Source organism: Schistocerca serialis, chromosome 2 (genome assembly GCF_023864345.2).
Source record: "Schistocerca serialis cubense isolate TAMUIC-IGC-003099 chromosome 2, iqSchSeri2.2, whole genome shotgun sequence".
Classification (NCBI taxonomy): Eukaryota; Metazoa; Arthropoda; class Insecta; order Orthoptera; family Acrididae; genus Schistocerca; species Schistocerca serialis.
The window spans coordinates 852,105,590-852,125,261 of NC_064639.1; the positions used below are offsets into that span (position 1 = coordinate 852,105,590).

General features: G+C 38.0%; 1 protein-coding gene across 2 annotated transcripts in view; it reads right to left on the reverse strand.

Annotated features, from left to right (window-relative positions):
- The window catches only part of LOC126458143 (tuberin), a 307,774-nt gene that overhangs the window by 208,319 nt on the left and 79,783 nt on the right, over nucleotides 1-19,672 (reverse strand). For both annotated transcript variants that reach the window (XM_050094996.1, XM_050094995.1), the window contains exon 9: nucleotides 4,917-5,089. In XM_050094996.1, the coding sequence (XP_049950953.1) occupies nucleotides 4,917-5,089 (173 nt within the window). The remainder of the gene's footprint in view (nucleotides 1-4,916; nucleotides 5,090-19,672) is intronic.

A 19,672-nucleotide genomic window follows, 5' to 3' on the forward strand; every position in this document is an offset into this window, starting at 1 on the left:
GGTGATGGAAAAAAAATTCAATGCCAGTATTTGGCTGGCAAGGGGAGGAGAGGTGGTGGCGTAAAGTTCCTGATCATCAGACTTTGTGCCAATGTTCTGGTCTAAATACCAGACCTCTCTGCAGTGTCTCATGTGATACTGTTAATTGTGATGCATATATTGGATGGGACATAAAGCTTGGCAGCCCTCCTGGTGCTATTCCTGAGGAGTAGGCTATATGCTGGCCCCGGGCTTCACCTCTTCCTTCCATCATCATCATCATCATCATCATCATCATCATCATCAAACAACACAAACATTACACTACATGCATGCATGCACATGAAATATATACATGTAGTATTACAAATAGCGTGCAATGGAGCATGTTGCAAATAAATAAATAAACAAATAAAATCCACAATGTATGGAGTAGGGTACATTCTACCATTATTTATCAGCCCCTTATATGCTACAGCTGCAAATAACGCACTGTAGAAAGAACTTACCTGTTCACTTTCAGTAAGATAAATAACAGAACTAGCAATATTGTTGTAAATTCACCCAATATCATTTTAAGAAAACAATGTTAACTTCATTCTAAAAATTTCCACGTAAAGTCCTGGACTATAAATCTTGTACAGTCAAGTGGGTAATTAAAGTCAAGCAGTACACTTCCACATTCTTTCAATTACATCTCGCCATGCAATGTCGTCAGTATCTCAAACACTCCAACAGTACTCTTGAATAAGTCGCAAAAGTGCCTTGTACCTAAATACACTTGCAGCAGTGCTACATATTCGCAGAACTGTTCTACTTAATCTAAGTTGTCAATTTACTTTTCCTAAAACTGTCTGTGAGGGTGTGTCCTGCTTTATATTGCTAAGTAAAGTTATGACCTCACATTTCATCACTGTTACTTAGACTGAGTTGAGGTTTGCTGATGACATGGTCCTTCTAGCCACAGGGGAAAAAGAATTACAGAATTTGATGGACACCATTGAAACTAACGGAAAAAAACATGGAATGAAAATTAACACAAATAAAACAAAAGTATTGGCACTAGAAGGAAATAAAGAAATAAAAATTATGCTACATGGAGAAATACTAGAACAGGTGCAAAATTTTAAGTATCTTGGAAGCAGAATAGACACCGACTGGATGTGCACCACAAAAATTAAAACAAGAATAGCAATGGCAAAAAGAGGTGTTTTATAAGAAAAGGAGAATTTTCTGCAGCGGTCTGGACAGAGAACTCAGGATGAGAATTATAAAATGTCTTGTTTGGAGTGTTCTTCTGTATGGCGCTGAAACATGGACTATGAGGAAGAAAGACAAAGAAAGGCCGGAGGCTTTTGAGATTCGGACATGGCGGAGGATGGAAAGAATAAGTTGGATGGACAGAGTAAAAAATGAAGAAGAGGTATTGAGAAGAGTGGGAGAGAAAAGACGGTTACTAAATGTAATAAAGAGAAGAAAAAGAAACTGGATTGGGCATATATTAAGAAAGAATGAAGGACCGATAAAAACAGTTTTAGAAGGTTATGTAGAAGGGAAAAGGAAGCGAGGAAGGAAGAGATTCCAGATACTGGATGACATTATGGACAGTACAACATACAGCAGCCTTAAGAAGGAAGAAATGGATCACAGAAAATGGAGAGGCAAAGGGCCTGCTAATATAGCAGATAACTGAAGATGATGACAAAGACTGGCAGCATACAATAACATTATACTCCAAAGCACCAGACTTTCTCCCCCCCCCCCCCCCCCCCCTTGTACATATTATTTTGCAATTATCCAATTTCATAGAACGAAGTGGATATTTTGTTCAGATCATTTAGAAGTTTCTTATAGTAACTCAAGGAGGGTACTTTCCAGTACACAACTTTTGTTTTCTGTCAAAAGTTTTGTATGATATTGAAAATTCTTTGAAAATACAAGAGCACAGAATATGCTCATTTGCATGGTTGCATTACTTTTCTTTGAAAAGCATGACTTGGGTGTCACATGAATAATGTTTCCTAAATCTGCTATATGCTAAAGAGAATAGTTTACCCTATACACAGGGGGCTGATGACAATACGGAAACACCGCAAGAAATGCATGCTTCAACATAAATGCAGATGCTAGCCAAGCCTCCCGATGACACTGTTGTTTGACCACCAACGGCACCTGTGCAGTGCCCTCAATATGTTGCAAATGCTAGTCATATTCAGAAAAGTGTTCTGTGTAAATGTTAGTGCCTTATGTCAGACCTAAGTGAATTTGAATGTGGGCAAATTATCGATGCTAGTATAGTGAGTGTTTCTGTAACCAAGGAAGTCTATGTGTTTGGTGTTTCAAGAGGCACCATTTGGAAGATTTATACCGTGTACAGGGAAAGCAGAAGATCATCATCTACTAAGTCACAACATGGACAAAAGGGTGAATTGAGTGACCGTGATGGATGGTAATTGCAGAGGATTGTGACGAAACAGAGGACAACAGCTGAAAAAGTCACTGCCAAAATGAATGTCACACTGGTGAACCTTTTCAGCACCAAAACAACATGAAGGAGCTCCTTAAGATGGGAAATGGAGCTGGTATTATGAAACCACACATCACTAATGCAATTGCCCATAACAGGAAAACTCAGTGCACAAGCCATAAACAACTCTACTATGGAGCAATCGAAGATAGTCATTTGGTTAGACGAGTCTCTTTCCACATCGTTTCCAACTTCTGGTTCAGTTTATGTCTGGCGTATGCCATCTCAAGCCTACGATGCAGGCTGCTTGCTCCTAAGACTGAAACATGGTGAGGGTCCAGTGCTGGTTTGGGCAGCCACACTGTGTTATTCCACATGTCCCATGCTTACACTGCAAGGTCGAGTTACTGCCAAGGATTATGCGATGATCTTGGCTGAAAGGTCCATCCTTTAGTACAGTGTTTGACATGGTGATGCTGTTGTCCAGTATGACGGATCACTTCATCCAGCACTGGTTTTGCGAGCACGAAGAGGAACCTTTGCATCTCCCCTAGCCACCAGTCACCAGATCTCAATACTATTGAGCCGTTGGTTGGTTGGTTGGTTGGTTGGGAAGGGGAGGGGACCAAACAGCAAGGTCATTAGTCCCATCGGATTACAGAAGGATGGGGAAGGAAGCCGGCCATGCCCTTTCAAAAGAAGCATTCCAGCATTTGCCTGTAGCGATTTACGTACTGAGTCTTTGGAGAGAGGAGTGTTTGATTACTATCCACTTCCATCATTATTACATGACCTTGCCAAACTTGTCACTGTTTTGCAGGAAGACTGATATAAGGCTCCCTTGAAAACCATACAGAACCTGTATTCGTTCATTCCGAGGTGACAGGAAACTGTATTGAATGCCAACAGGTTTCCTACACCATATTTGGCATGGTAAATGTGTTGTGTTTTTAGTTTTCCATATTTTTGTCTATCCTCTACATCTATATTATTTCTGAACTGTCAAGCAAACTATACTGACTGAAAGTTCAAAACTGCTCCACATGTGCTGCTATAAATGTACTGGGGATTTCAAAAATTCATCCAGTTTCACAAAACTGTATTTTCTACTTGAAGGAATATAAAAGCTTTAAGTGCATTTTAAATTATGCACAGAATCTACAGATTTACCTTGGCACCAGTTGCAAGTTAGCCATCCATGTGATTGTCAGTATGAGTTGCCTTGGCGCACCTAGATTGCTCGTTAACTATCCTGTGTACAATGTAGACGCTGATAACACAGCAATAAAAAGAAGACATTTTGCAATCTCCATTTCAATGGGTGCAGTTTGGTTACAACTATGCAGTGTGATTTTAATTGAGAGTATCACACTGCATCTCCAAACACATAAGGGGCTTATGGATCTTGCACCGCACCACATGCCTCCAATGTCACTAATCTCATAATATGGCAGGTTTTTTGTTTGTGAGGGCTTATTAAATACTCCATCCGCCTCATCTTCTAATAACTTTGGGCAAACTGCAACACCATAAGCAACTGCAGTGAATGACGTAACTCCAGACATGCTGGCAATAGCATGGGATGTGTGTTTCTATCATTAGGACGTTTCTCGTGTGTGCTGAAGGAACATTGACTATTTGAGAAAGTTAAATGAGAACTTTGATCATAAACGTAATTATAAAAAACACCCCAAGTTAGCTTGTGTTTGTATCTAAAAAAGTATCCTTGTAATGTCGAAGGATTCTTTTGAAAATGAAAACTTCAAGGTGCTGTGCACAAGTTAAAAATCCACCCTAAGTTCCTATCTTCATTCATATAAAAGATACAGCCTAGGAAATTGGATGAATCTTTTTGAAATACTCAATATAATGAGGGTAATAAGATGATGAGTAGATACTTTAGCATTTTATTTAAACTGGCTGTGGTATTGAAGAATGGATATGCATGAGTAATCACTTTGTCTCTGCTGTCATCTGAATATTTTGTGTTCAGTGTTGGTTGATTTATTACATTATGTGTTGGTGGACAGTAGATGTCAACAAAAATAATAGCTCTGAAAATATAGCTATGCATAAAAAGATACCATGTGCATTCCCTTCACTTATAAGTTCCTGACGTGTGTTTAAAGCTTCTCACATTTCATTCACTGCAAAAATGTCACGTGATTAATTCCGAAGCGATGTGTAGGAAGGTACGTCATTTTTTTTTTTTTTTTTAAAAAAAAAATTCTTTGTAAAATCAATCATTCATCTCCATTACTTTGCAGAGGTCTTGACATATGCATTGTATTAAAATGTGGTATCAATACTTCTGCAAAATTAGTGCCCCACTTGTCATGAAAATGACATGTTTGCACCACATTCTCTAATCTTCACTAAATTTTAACACACAGTTCACAATACACAATTGTCCTAAAATGCTAACAGCAAAAATAAAATTCTAAATGGACATTACTGAAGCCCATCTTACCTGTTTTTCTCAGTGATGACAGAGAGAATTTCCAGAACCTTTACACGAATACTTGTACGTATTTCCTGTCGAAAATATCGTTCCATCAGGTTGCCAAGTTTGCACAGCCATTCAGCACGTGTTGGTACTATAGAATTCGCTAAGTAAGTCACAAGACGTAGCACTGAGACCTCCTGGTGTCAGAAATATATTATTTGAGGAATTAAATTGATGAAGCAATATTGTGAGACATGTAAACTAGTATTATAGTTGATGAAGCCTTTGTGTGCACATGCAAGCTGGTTAGAACAGAAAATAACGCTTTGTGCATTAAGTGTGAGATGTCATTAGCTGGAAACACACGCATGAAATAGCCATCATATAAAACACCACCACAGGAGATTATTACTGTTACAAAAAAGTTGTTGAGATATCTGTATTTAGGTTTGGATGAAATACTGGGAGTAGTGGCCCAAGTTAATTTGAGCAATTCTATTAGGCCATGAAGAACATCTAGTTATTTTAGTAACCACACCCTGCAACACACAGTTAGTTCAACTAGACAATAAGACAAACTTTGAAAGCACAATAGGTTACATTCTTTTTGTTTATGGACAGCAAATTGCTGAAATTTGGGATCAGAAAAAGAGGTCAGTGAACTTGAATAATTAAATGTCAAATAGAATGTAGAGGAGTTACCAAAAGTGCACCAAAAAACTTGAGACCAAATAGAATTAATAGCTTGACATGTTTCATTAAAGGGAAAATGAGCAGGGAGAAAATTCAGGCGTGGGCTTAAATGGAAAAAAGTTTGAAAAAGTTTTACAAGTATTGAAAGAATCTCAGAATAGCACACTATGTTTAAATAAATAAAAGTTATTCCATGGAAAACATTAAAGTCTAGGCACCAGCACACACACACAATCTGTATTAATAATTTGAGAACTGTGTGGCTAGAGTGTAGTTCAAATGGCAAATACTGTACTTTCTCATAACTTTCCTGAAATGTAGGAAGTTCTACAGCGCAGAATTTAAGTCATTTTGTTGCAGCTGAATGAGGGGTCTTTTTCTCTCAAATCTATCTAACAAACATACACTTATGTCAGTGGCCATTTTACTAATATTGAAATGAAAATGTTATTTTTTTCACAACAGTGACAAAAATTTTTTGTCTTTCATTTCCTTAGAATTAGAAGTTGTTGGAACTAAAAATAACACTGTTTGAAAATGCAGTTTTTTTATTGAAAATTTATTATTTACATCTACCTTGCTATAACAAAATTTGAAGCATTTTGGAAAACAAAATCCTATGTCACATTCTTCACAACAGTACGTGGTATCTTTTCTTACTACTCTCACAGATTCTGCCTTGCTACGTTCAGCAGAAACCTTACATTGCCTAAGAGACCATTTTGATATTTCTGTAGCCGGAATCAATTTAAGAAAATGTTTTTTGTGAAGTCTGTTTACAGCTGAACTATGTTGAGTGGAAGTTGATTCAACAAGGCCTTCTTTGTTCTTCAAATTCCAGCCAATTCAAAGTCAACAAGATGTTTGCTAAAAGACCTTGACGTTTTAGATAAAACATATGAATTTACAAACATCATCATAATAATAATGTGAAAAATGCTTTCTTCCACCACTTTATTTGCTTCTTCTCAAAAATGATAGAAGCCCATTAGCTGGTATCAGTGGTGCATACCAGCCTTGTTTTTATTATAATCCAAAATACAAGCAGGCCTTATCTTCTCTATCATTTCTAATGATGTTCTGATTCTGCTTGTGCGTACAATGGTTTTTGTGTGTGTGTGTGTGTGTGTGTGTGTGTGTGTGCGTGCGTGTGTGTGTGTGTGTGTGTGTGTGTGTGTGTGTGTGTGTACTCTTATTAGAAAAAGATCAAAAGCTCAAAAGCTAGTGTTAACTGTTTTTAGTACCATTCCTGTGTGCCACATACCAATCCTCTTCAGGTAAATGGTTGTATTCCCCTTATTTTACATATTTTTCCACTATGGTTTTCCTTTATTGTTATAGAAGGATCAGGGATGGACAACTCTTGTTATTTGAGTATCTTGTGACAGGAAGAGAGGGTTCTATCTTATTCCAAGGACAAGCTGTAGTTGAAAGTTGAAACTCCATTGCATTTAGATCACTGGTGTGACTTCACGTGTTGGACAGTTCTTCAAATTGTATGCCAATATTTTATAAAGTTTTAGACTTCAGATACTTATTTTGAAGATTATTGGTGTTAATATTTGCTGTAAAATTCATCTCAGTCTTTCTATTTGTGTTATTGATTTGAGTGGCTCATTATTCGGGAGTGTGCTTACGTCATTCATCAAAGTCTCAGTAGTGCGTTTACATTTCACAGTGTACAGTTGCAGCTGTAGTGGTTCTAAAGCTAAGTTCTGACAAAGTTGTTTGTGCACCGTTATTCAGTTATTAAACTTAGTAGCTTTCAATGGTGTCTCATGCTGTTTCTGATGAAATAAAGGTTTAATAAACTTTTGGAATCTTTCACCAATTGTGTTTTATAGAGCTGTTTGTGCGTTGACGTCATTTATTAAACTTTGTACGATAGTTTTAAGCTGTTATTTCTTATTGTTTGTAGTGAAACATTTCAGTAAAAGTATTGTTCGCTGTGTTTAATTTCATTGAGTGTTCCAGTGGTTGCTTGAATTTTTGTTTTTAAATAAGAAACTGTGTGGATTTTTTGTGGTATTGGTGTTACTTGTGGTGCCATAGTTTTAATAAGAGTAATAGTTTTCTTAGTAGAGAGCAAAATTCAAGATCACAATTGTTAGTTCCTTAAATAGTCCTACAGTAGTCATTAAACTTACGTAATGTAGACTTTTGTTTTTTCAGTCACTGTTAACATTTTACCATGAGTGAGAAGTGCTGGCTTTGTTGTAGGTTTGTGAGTAGTGGGTTACGGAGTGAGATTCGTTCAAAGTATTTTTGTTGAGGGGAATGCAGTGGGGAAGCCAGGGGGCATTCTAGCCATATCCTCTCCTGGAAATGTAGAATTTGTATCAGAAATAAGTTGATAGAGGAGCAGGAGTGCAAGATCTGTGCCGTTCAGGTGCAGTTACAAAACACAGGGGAGGAACTAGATAGGAATGGGTGAATGGCACTAGGGAATGGGAACTGGCAGTTGGTAAGAAGGTAGCTAGTAGGAGGAGATATTCAAACAGGTGTACTTTGCATACAACCAACATATCTGATCAACTGCCAGAGTTCAGTCAAAACGAGCCTCTTGTTGCTGTAGGTGTATGAAACATGCAGCATTCCTCAGCAGTTAGGGAGCCTAAGCCAGTTGAAATTCTAACAGAATGAAGAAGGTTCTGCTGCTAGGTAGTTCGCATGGCAGATGTGTCGGCCAGCAGTTGCAGGAAGTGTTGGGGAGTGAGTACCAGTAGTGCAAGGTTGGCCCAGGTGAGTGTTAATGCAGGGGAGTTGTATGGCAATTTTCCAAAAGAGGATCAGGCAGTGACTGCGGTTGGGAGTGGGAATAGTATTGATAGGGACGGGGAGTATGATATAGATGGTGACCTCTTGAAGATAGCTACTCAAACTGGTGGCACTAATGTGAAATCTAGGTAGCCGTTTCAGCACCATGAGCAGCTTCATCTTAATGCTGCTGTTAGACATGATAACATGGGGCTGGAGAAGGCACTGGTGGCAGAGGGCATGGCTCCCATTGCAGTGGTGCCAGTTGAGTCTGTCAATACACCGTGTTTCACTAAGCATCACCTGCACCTCAATAGGTATGGGGAGGTCAGGATGGCAAAGTTTACAGGTGACAGTGTAGTGGGAGGTGGTGGGATAATCACTTGTGGAAAGATTCCCATAGTAGTTGGTTTTAGAGCTGCGCCTTTTTTAGACGGAAGTCAGCTGATAGGTATCCCTGCTTCACAGAAATCCCTCTAACAAGGGAAACACCTTCAAATGAGGTCACATATCCAGGCAGTGAAGGAATTAGCATATTTCATCGAAGCATAAGAGGTACTTGAGATAAAGTCAGTAAACTGCTTATAGATGTTGACTCTTGACATTATTGCTATATTGGAGCACCATTTCAATAATTTGACAATCCAGGATACAGATTAGCTGGCTGTTTTTCAAGAGTTCTTTGGGGAGTGGGGGAGTGGCCAAGTACATAATGAACAGTATTCCATTTGAGTCTGTAGACATATCTCTACATTACTCTGAACAGGTATTTGAAAGTTGTGCAGGGGCAGTGGAATTTAGTGGAGCTAAACTTTTAAATGTTGTTATTTGTAGATCCACTAACTCTGACTTCAGATAATTTCTGCTTAAGCTAGAGAGGGTTCTTTGCTCACTATATAGGAGGTACCATAAATTAGTTACACATGGTCCCTTCAATATTAATTTCGTATGTGATTGGGCAAGAAGGAGGATGTTGGAAAATCTCCTAGGTTCATATGATCTGACGTAGACTGTGTTTTTTTCCAACCAGGGAGCAGGGGAACAATAGCACAACCACAGACAATATTTTTATTCATTCTTCATTCCTAGATGGACATTTTGTTAGTAAATAGGGGAATGGCCTTTCAGACCATGATGCACAAATCTTAACAAATGTTGTGTATATATATAATCTCTGAAAACAAAGATGATGTGACTTACCAAACGATAGCACTGGCATGTCGATAGACACACAAACAAACACAAACATACACACAAAATTCAAGCTTTCGCAACAAACTGTTGCCTCATCAGGAAAGAGGGAAGGAGAGGGAAAGAGGGAAGGAGAGGGAAAGATGAAAGGATGTGGGTTTTAAGGGAGAGGGCACAGAGTCATTCCAATCCCGGGACCGGAAAGACTTACCTTAGGGGGGAAAAAAGGACGGGTATACACTCGCACACATATCCATCCACACATATACAGACACAAGCAGACATATTTAAAGACAAAGAGTTTGGGCAGAGATGTCAGTCGAGGCGGAAGTGCAGAGGCAAAGATGTTGTTGAAAGACAGGTGAGGTATGAGTGGCGGCAACTTGAAATTAGCGGAGATTGAGGCCTGGTGGGTACCGGGAAGAGAGGATATATTGAAGAGCAAGTTCCCATCTCCGGAGTTCGGATAGGTTGGCGTTGGTGGGAAGTATCCAGATAACCCGGATGGTGTAACACTGTGCCAAGATGTGCTGGCCGTGCACCAAGGCATGTTTAGCCACAGGGTGATCCTCATTACCAACAAACACTGTCTGCCTGTGTCCATTCATGCGAATGGACAGTTTGTTGCTGGTCATTCCCACATAGAATGCATCACAGTGTAGGCAGGTCAGTTGGTAAATCACGTGGGTGCTTTCACACATGGCTCTGCCTTTGATCGTGTACACTTTCCGGGTTACAGGACTGGAGTAGGTGGTGGTGGGAGGGTGCATGGGACAGGTTTTACACTGGGGGCGGTAACAAGGATAGGAGCCAGAGGGTAGGGAAGGTGGTTTGGGGATTTCATAGGGATGAACTAACAGGTTACGAAGGTTAGGTGGACAGCGGAAAGACACTCTTGGTGGAGTGGGGAGGATTTCATGAAGGATGGATCTCATTTCAGGGCAGGATTTGAGGAAGTCGTATCCCTGCTGGAGAGCCACATTCAGAGTCTGGTCCAGTCCCGAAAAGTATCCTGTAACAAGTGGGGCACTTTTGTGGTTCTTCTGTGGGAGGTTCTGGGTTTGAGGGGATGAGGAAGTGGCTCTGGTTATTTGCTTCTGTACCAGGTCGGGAGGGTAGTTACGGGATGCGAAAGCTGTTGTCAGGTTGTTGGTGTAATGGTTCAGGGATTCCAGACTGGAGCAGATTCGTTTGCCATGAAGACCTAGGCTTTAGGGAGTTTCAAACTCTTTGTCTTTAAATATGTCTGCTTGCGTCTGTGTATGTGTGGATGGATATGTGTGTGTGTGCGAGTGTATACCCGTCCTTTTTTCCCCCTAAGGTAAGTCTTTCCGGTCCCGGGATTGAAATGACTCCTTACCCTCTCCCTTAAAACCTTTCGTCTTTCCCTCTCCTTCTCTCTTTCCTGATGAGGCAACAGTTTGTTGCGAAAGCTTGAATTTTGTGTGTATGTTTGTGTTTGTTTGTGTGTCTATCGACCTGCCAGCGCTTTCGTTCGGTAAGTCACCTCATCTTTGTTTTTTTATATATATATATATATATATATATATATATATATATATATATATATATATATATATATATATATATATATATATATATATATATATATATATATATATATTCGCAGTTTTAGTAGCAGATGGTATGATTTTACCTGATTTTTATGCACATATCTAGTTCTGTAGGACCAAATTGAGGAGCACACCTCCAAGGTCATGGAAGGTGTCAGTACATGAAATTACAACTTAAAAGTAATAACAGATAAAATAAAATGTTCATGAACCCAAAAAAGACAATCCGTAATTTTATGTCAACACAATCAACAATATAACAAAGGAATCAGCTTAATGTTTCAAAGAACTCTTCAACAGAAAAGGAGTGACCCATGAGGAAACTCTTCAGTTATGGTTTGAAAGCAGATTTTTGAATTCTTGTGATTGCTTATTGAAAATGGATGCAGTAGCGTACTGCACACCTTTCTGCACAAGAGTCAAGGAAGTGCAATCCAAATGCAGATTGGATTTCTGTCTAGTATTAACTGAGTGAAAGCTGGTTGTCATTTCTTGTTAACAATATCAGCTTATTCCCAAGAATTACCAGCTTTCACTCAGTTAATACTAGACAGAAATCCAATCTGCATTTGGATTGCACTTCCTTGACTCTTGTGCAGAAAGGTGTGCAGTACGCTACTGCATCCATTTTCAATAAGCAATCACAAGAATTCAAAAATCTGCTTTCAAACCATAACTGAAGAGTTTCCTCATGGGTCACTCCTTTTCTGTTGAAGAGTTCTTTGAAAAATTAAGCTGATTCCTTTGTTATATTGTTGATTGTGTTGACATAAAATTACGGATTGTCTTTTTTGGGTTCATGAACATTTTATTTTATCTGTTATTACTTTTAAGTTGTAATTTCATGTACTGACACCTTCCATGACCTTGGAGGTGTGCTCCTCAATTTGGTCCTACAGAACTAGATATGTGCATAAAAATCAGGTAAAATCATACCATCTGCTACTAAAACTGCGAAACACATTCACTATGCTCAAAAAATGAAACATTCCAACAATAAGGAAAAGATTATTTGGAATATTATTCAATAAAAAAGTGTTAAAATGAAATTTAACCAATAAGAAATAGATGTGGTAGAAAGTATGACACTTTCAAATCATTCACAATCAAGTTCAATGATTAGTGCTTCACAAGGCAGCAAAAGTTGCACCAACTAATAAACAAAAGATACGCTATAGTTACTTGTGGAGACCCTGCACACACAACCAACAGACAGTTTCAAAAATAAAACCCCTATGAAGATCACAAAACTCATCAGATCACTTTAAAAATAGTAAACCTGCTGGTTATGATGAAAAATTCAGGATGGAATGTAACAATATTATGAACAGGAAAGTAGCTACTCACCATATAGTGGAGATGCTGAGTCACAGATACACACAACAAAAAGACTGTCACAAATAAAACTTTCAGCCAGCAAGGCCTTCATCAAAAATAGACACCCCCCCCCCCCCCACACACACACACACACACACACACACAAACTCCACGCAACTCACACACACGACTGCAGTCACAGGCAACTGTTGCCACACTGTGAGCAGCAGCACCAGTGTATGATGGGAATGGCGACTGGGTGGTGATAAGGAGGGGGCTATTGTTGGGAGAGGGAGGGATAGTCGGGGAGGGGGAAGGGATAGTAGGGTAGGGGAGGCAGACAGTGAAATGCTGCAGGTTAGACGATGATGATGATTGGTTTCTGGGGCACTCCAACTGCACAATCATCAGTGCCTGTACAAAGTCCCAATTTATATACAGTCCATTTTGTTTTCACAATCCAATTTATCACTGTCACAAATTATGATGATGATGAAATGATGAGGACAACACAAACACCCAGTCCCCGGGCAGAGAGAATCCCCAACCACACAGGAAATCAAGCCTGGGACCCCGTGATCCAGAGGCAGCAACGCTAGCCACTAGACCACAGGCTGCGGACAGATTAGACAGAGGGCTAGGGGAGGGGGGGAAAGGGGAAAAGGGGAGATGTAAAAAGAACTGTGATAGTGGAATGAGGGGTGTGTAGTGGGAACAGGGAAGGATATTGATGGGTGAGGACAATATTAACGAAGGTTGAGGCCAGGAGGGTTACGGGAACATAGGATGTATTGCAGCGAAAGTTCCCACCTGCGCAATTCGGAAAACCTGGTGTTGGTGGGAAGGATTCATATGGTGCAGGCTGCGAAGCAGTCATTGAAATGAAGGATGTCATGTTTGGCAGCGTGTTCAGCAACACGGTGGTCCACTTGTTTCTTGGCCACAGTTGTCGGTGGCCATTCATCCAGACAGACAGCTTGTTGGTTGTGATGCCCACAATGCAGCATAGTGGTTGCAGCTTAGCTTGTAGATCATATGACTGGTTGCACAGTGGAATGGAACTGACCAATAGAGCCCACTGTGTTATGAGATATTATGCTAATTAAAGTTGTTTTCGAAAAGCATTCGCTTAGTATGATGTTAGGGTAGGTGTTGCGAACAATGCAAATTTGAAAGTGTGTATATTTAAATTACAACTTTTATTATTTCTAAAAGTTTGACTTGCATTATTTATATGTACATTTTTGTCACTCATATTATTATTGTCACTGAATTATCCTTTATATTATTTGATATTTCATGTAACTTAAAAATGCAGTATCAATAATTGATACAGAAATATTAAGCTCTTTGTCAATATGAGTGTGTGATCTTTGGTCAGCAACATGATTTTGGCCACTTGTGTTTTGGCCGTGGTCAAGAGTGGTTGTTTTTATGTATGTTTCTAGATAAAAATGTGGCGTCCACAATGGAAGTGGTACTTAATTTTTGTGATTCAAGAGTGTGAAATTTATTAAATTACTTTCAAGTTCAAAGTTCTGACAGTAAATTAGTGTTAATTTCCAAATAAAAGATCATGGAATCCTGCTTCATGATTTCGGTAGTCTGGTAGTAGTCAAAACCCGCACCTTTTTCAGCCGGAGCAGCAAAGGAATGAATCATCGCCTAGACAATGAAGCCACATGCACAACGGATATTCAGCAGCATCAAAATAAGTAACATCATGATCATCTCCACAAATTACTTTACATCCATTAGCCACACTGCAACAGTGTCTTTATGGAAACAACTTTGCATCATAGTAGAGAGGGACCATGATAACTGGGGGCTCATCCAAGAGTAAGACATTTATATGGACACGGATTGATGAAACATTCCACGTGGAAAAAATATATATATATTTGCTTGTGTCTAATAACCACAAAGTGCAAAGAAGTGCAATACATGGAAGTCAAAGGAGACGAAACGAAACAGTAAAGTGGACTGACCACATGAGTGAAGCCCCCACTGAAAAGATAAGTACATTTGTGTAGTGCTTTTTATTCTTTTTATTATTTTGTTTGTGAAATTTTACGAAAATGACCATTGTAAAACAGGAAAGCGGTGCTGAATCCGAGCAGGATTGTGAAAATTTCTTAGTCTCTGGGGAATATAATAGAGGGAAACATTCCACGTGGGAAAAACATATCTAAAAACAAAGATGATGTGACTTACCAAACAAAAGTGCTGGGAGGTCGATAGGCACACAAACAAACACAAACATACACACAAAATTCAAGCTTTCGCAACCAACGGTTGCTTCATCAGGAAAGAGGGAAGGAGAGGGAAAGACAAAAGGATGTGGGTTTTAAGGGAGAGGGTAAGGAGTCATTCCAATCCCCCGGGGGCGGAAAGACTTACCTTAGGGGTAAAAAAGGACAGGTATACACTCGCGCACACACACACACACATATCCATCTGCACATACACCATGTGTCGCATCTTAAGGGAGTGAAAGGACAGGTATACACTCGCACACACACACATATCCATCCGCATATACACCATGTGTATGTGCGGATGGATATTTGTGTGTGTGTGTGTGTGTGCGCGCGAGTGTATACCTGTCCTTTTTTCCCCCCTAAGGTAAGTCTTTCCGCCCCCGTGGGGATTGGAACGACTCCTTACCCTCTCCCTTAAAACCCACATCCTTTCGTCTTTCCCTCTCCTTCCCTCTTTCCTGATGAAGCAACCGTTGGTTGCAAAAGCTTGAATTTTGTGTGTATGTTTGTGTGCCTATCGACCTGCCAGCGCTTTTGTTTGGTAAGTCACATCATCTTTGTTTTTAGATATATTAGTCTCTGGGGACTTAGACATGCCGATAAAAATAGGAGACAAGTCATTCAAAGAAGCCGATCAGTCGTAATCCATCAGAATGGGAGATTTCGGACATAAAATCAGTGTTACTAATGATGGAACAATCGTTAGCTTTAAATCAAACAGTTGCAACATGCTTACAAGCTAATCACGAAGAGTTACAAAATATGAATCTGATGGTCATGGACAGTTTTCAGGAAAGTGTCGCATCTTAAGGAAGTGACGAAAAGAAAAACTGACAATGTCTTACTTTCAGGTAATAAACATTGCAACGACATATCAAAGATAGACAAGAAACTTGGCAGCCCAGAAACAAAGATTTTGGTGGTAGATTCTAAAGTGGGAGAAGTAAAATCTAGTTTGAGTAACCAAATTCTCTAAGAAATGAACTGGTCACAGACAGAGAGAAAAATGCAAAGTATTTTGTTAATGTTAACAGACAAATAGATACAGTCTGTTTAAATTAAAAGCTATGGCTGTAGATCCTGAAAGTAGAGTAGATTTGAAAGTATCTGTTGTGAATGATAAAGTGGAAACAGCCAGTGACACTGCAAAACTCCACAAGGTTGAAACGAAGACAAACGTTAGTGAACTACGAAGTACAGTATCAGAGTTAAACCGTAATTTTGAAATAATTAGCAATGATGTAACTATACAAATTTTCTATGAACACATGTACAATATTATCCAATATTACAGTTAAAAACTTTTCTAATGAGTGTAGTTTGCATCCTGTCGACTTTCTGCAGAGTTGTAGGGTCAACTTTTTGCCTAATATGAGTGAAAGTTTGAAAATTAAGTTTGTAAAAAAAATTTTGGAGGGGGAATCTTTGTCATGGGCCAATCAAAATTTTTCTATGGACATGTCTTATGCAGAATTTGAAACTGATTTCTTAAAATGGTTCTGGTCTGAAACTGAACAAGCACAGATAAAGAGTGAGTTCCTGAATGGACAAAATTATAGGAAAACACAAGAACTATGAAACAGTTTTGTAAAAATCAATTGAAGAAACTTGTACATTTGAGTAAACCCTTTGATGAGCTCACACAGATTGATGCTTTAAAGAGATTGCCAACTGATATGCAATGGGACCTAGTTTATGGACCAGATGACAACACTGAACAATTTCTAAACTACATAGGCAAACTAGACAGAATCTTAGACAAAGTGGGGAAACCACAAAACTATTTCAGTCACACACAGAAAGGTGGGAATCATAGTTGGGGATATACTAATTTTAACAGAAGGGAGAACAACAGTAGGTCTAACAACCATAGTTTTCATCATAGGGAACAAAATAGTCACAATAATAGTAATTTCCATTCAAGGAAAACTGTAATTTCCATTGAAGAGGACGATCTGGGAACAATTGGAACAGAAATAATAAGAGAGTTTGAAAACAGGAATAGGAATGGGCATGAACCTAGAGACACCAGGAGTCAAAACGCTATGGGAAGTTATGAAGTAAAAAACTAGCACGCGCTTCATTGTCAGTCCACAAGGTAAGGGCAAAAAGTGTAGATATTAAATGGACCAATACCAGTGACTACACTGTACCAAAAGATACATCTGAAGTAATGAGTAGTTATCTTATTAATGTGCACTAGCCTGTAAACGTAGTATCTGTTAAGAATGACACTTGTTACTCATCTAACACTAACAATGCAGGTAAGAGGAATGAACACACTGGTTGTAATAAAGAGCCAGAGGAAGTAATTGACTTAGTTGAATTTTATGAGTGGGCAGAAACTTGTAGTTAGTAAGAGGACCGGCAGGTTAACAATTTACATGATTTAGGAACTGAAGCACTGATAAGGGAACCAGGTGAGCAAATTGTTGACACTGATTTAATGAGCAAAGAATTAAATATACTTGAATGTGAAAGCAAAATTGTAAGTTTTCAGGAGAGAGGGGTTGATGATGATTGTAGTATTTGGGAAAATGAAGATTTAATGGTACATGATGATGGTGAGAAATATTTTGTTTGTTTGAAAAAGGAAATGGAAGCTTTAGGTGTTGGGGGAGAAACTGATATTATGCATGTTGTAGATATACCCAAGGAGGTTGTTAACAATTTAAGTGGTGTTAAAGTCAGTGTCACAACCAATAGGTTCTGTAATACATCATCTTATGAAGAAACATGTGTAGATGATAAATATTCTCTAAATAGTAAACCTGACTGTGCAAGTAGGCTACAATTTGTAATGAACAAAGGTGAATTGTTTCTTTATAATATGTGGCTAAATAGTGATGCAATTAGAAAGGATGGTAATTTTAGAAAAATGATTCTTAATGTGTGTCAAATTTGATATCCTGGTTGGTGGCAAAATACTAAACATATTATTGTTGAACAACTGAAGGATAAGTACCTTAGTGAAAAACAATGTTATGCTGATGAAAGTGTTTGGGTTAATGAAATTATCAATGCAAGTGACAGCGTTAATGATATGTATGTTAATGTAATGATAGCAGGTAACAAAAGTGACAGTAACATATAGATAACTGTATTTCTGGAAGTCATCATTTTAGTGAAACTGAAAATGATTTTTTGTATGAATATGTTCAGTCCAAAAATGGTGATGACATTTGTAGTCCATTCATTAGAGTAAAAGTTGTTACCTGGGAAGGCAAGTGCCTTATAGACACAGGGAGTCAAGTGTCGGGAATATCTTATGAAATGTTGTGTATAAAAAAATTGACTGATTTTATGATACAGTTTTGTGTCCTTGAAAATGTTTATTATTTGTTTAAAATGTACTTTCTATATGAAGTGTTCGCAATGAATTTTCTTTGCATGTAATATGCTAATCATGTTAGTTCTTGATATTCCTATATATCTATTCAATCTGAGTGATATTTGATAATGTGTGTAATTTTAGCTTGTGTAATATTCTCACACCACACTTGTTGAGACATCATTTAAAATGTAAATCACCAATCAGCACTAATTTTGTCTCACAACAATTAGCGGTTTTTAATTTTTTTTTAATCTTAAAGGCAGAGTCTTAATTACTGCACACCTAAGTTGTTGAAATGTCCAACTAAACAAGGGGGAGAATTGTTTTAAGTAAACAACATGAATTACTGTATATTTGTTTCTGAAACACTGCAAAGCATAGGCAGTAATATTTTTCTAATTTGATATAAACATATTATACTAATACTTTCAAACAACCATGACTCTACTCTTGCACTTTTACTGTGAATATGAACTCTTGCACCAGACTGACTGTAGCTTTACTTATGAAAACAATTTAATTTGTTATTTATCCTTGGTGTAGGTGTTATAGTTTATGATAAGACATTTTACACCCAAAATGTTAATGCATTTGTATTACAAGTTTATTGAATTTATTGTTAGTCACAGGATCCTTTTTTAGCCCAGTCTATATCTTTGTATTATTACTCAGACACTTCCTGTAAACTTCTCCCACTAGATAAACATTACCAGGAGGATAAATATTTATCCTAACCATGTACTTACATACAAACATTATGTAACCAAAAGGTGATCTCTGTATTTTATTTTTAGATAACACGGCATTATAATGAACAAAGCAATAAAAACAGCTAAGCTGTGGAAATGGACTTGCTTTAGTACAAGCAGAAAACAACCCTATTAAGGGAGGTCAGCAAATTGCAGATGGAGAATGTGGGACATTACTGTGAGTAGCGAGTAAAGTGGTTAACAAAAGAAAGTAAAACAAACCGGTAGTCAAAAGTTACAACCTTTTAACAGTTTAATGTGAAGTGCTATGACATTATAGACTCAACTAATTGAAAATTGTAAAAAATTAACAACTGTATGAGTTCCTTTACTTTGTGTAACACAATTGCAATGTTAAACATAATTTCATGCCAACTGTTATGGGCAAAAAGTTGTTAAATTCAAAGAAAACAATTCTATTAAACAATTTAATTTATTTAAAATCATATTCTTGGCAGTTCCATTATTCTGGTGTCAATTTTGTTCACCTGTTCATGCTTACAAAATTCTTGGGGACCTATTGTAATGGAACTGACCAAAAGAGCCCATTGTGTTACGAGATTTTACACACTAATTAAAGTTGTTTTCGAAAAGCATTCGCTTAGTATGATGTTAGGATAGATGTTGCGACCAATGGAAATTTGAATGTGTGTATATTTACATTACAACTTTTATTATTTCTAAAAAAGTTTGACTTGCATTATTTATATGTACAATTTTGTCACTCATATTATTACTGTCACTGAATTACCCTTTATGCTATTTGATATTTCATGTAACTTAAAAATGCAGTATCAATAATCGATACGGAAATCTTAAGCTCTTTGTCGATATGACTCTGTGATCTTTGATCAGCAACGTTATTTCGGCCACTTGTGTTTTGACCACAGTTGAGAGTTGTTGT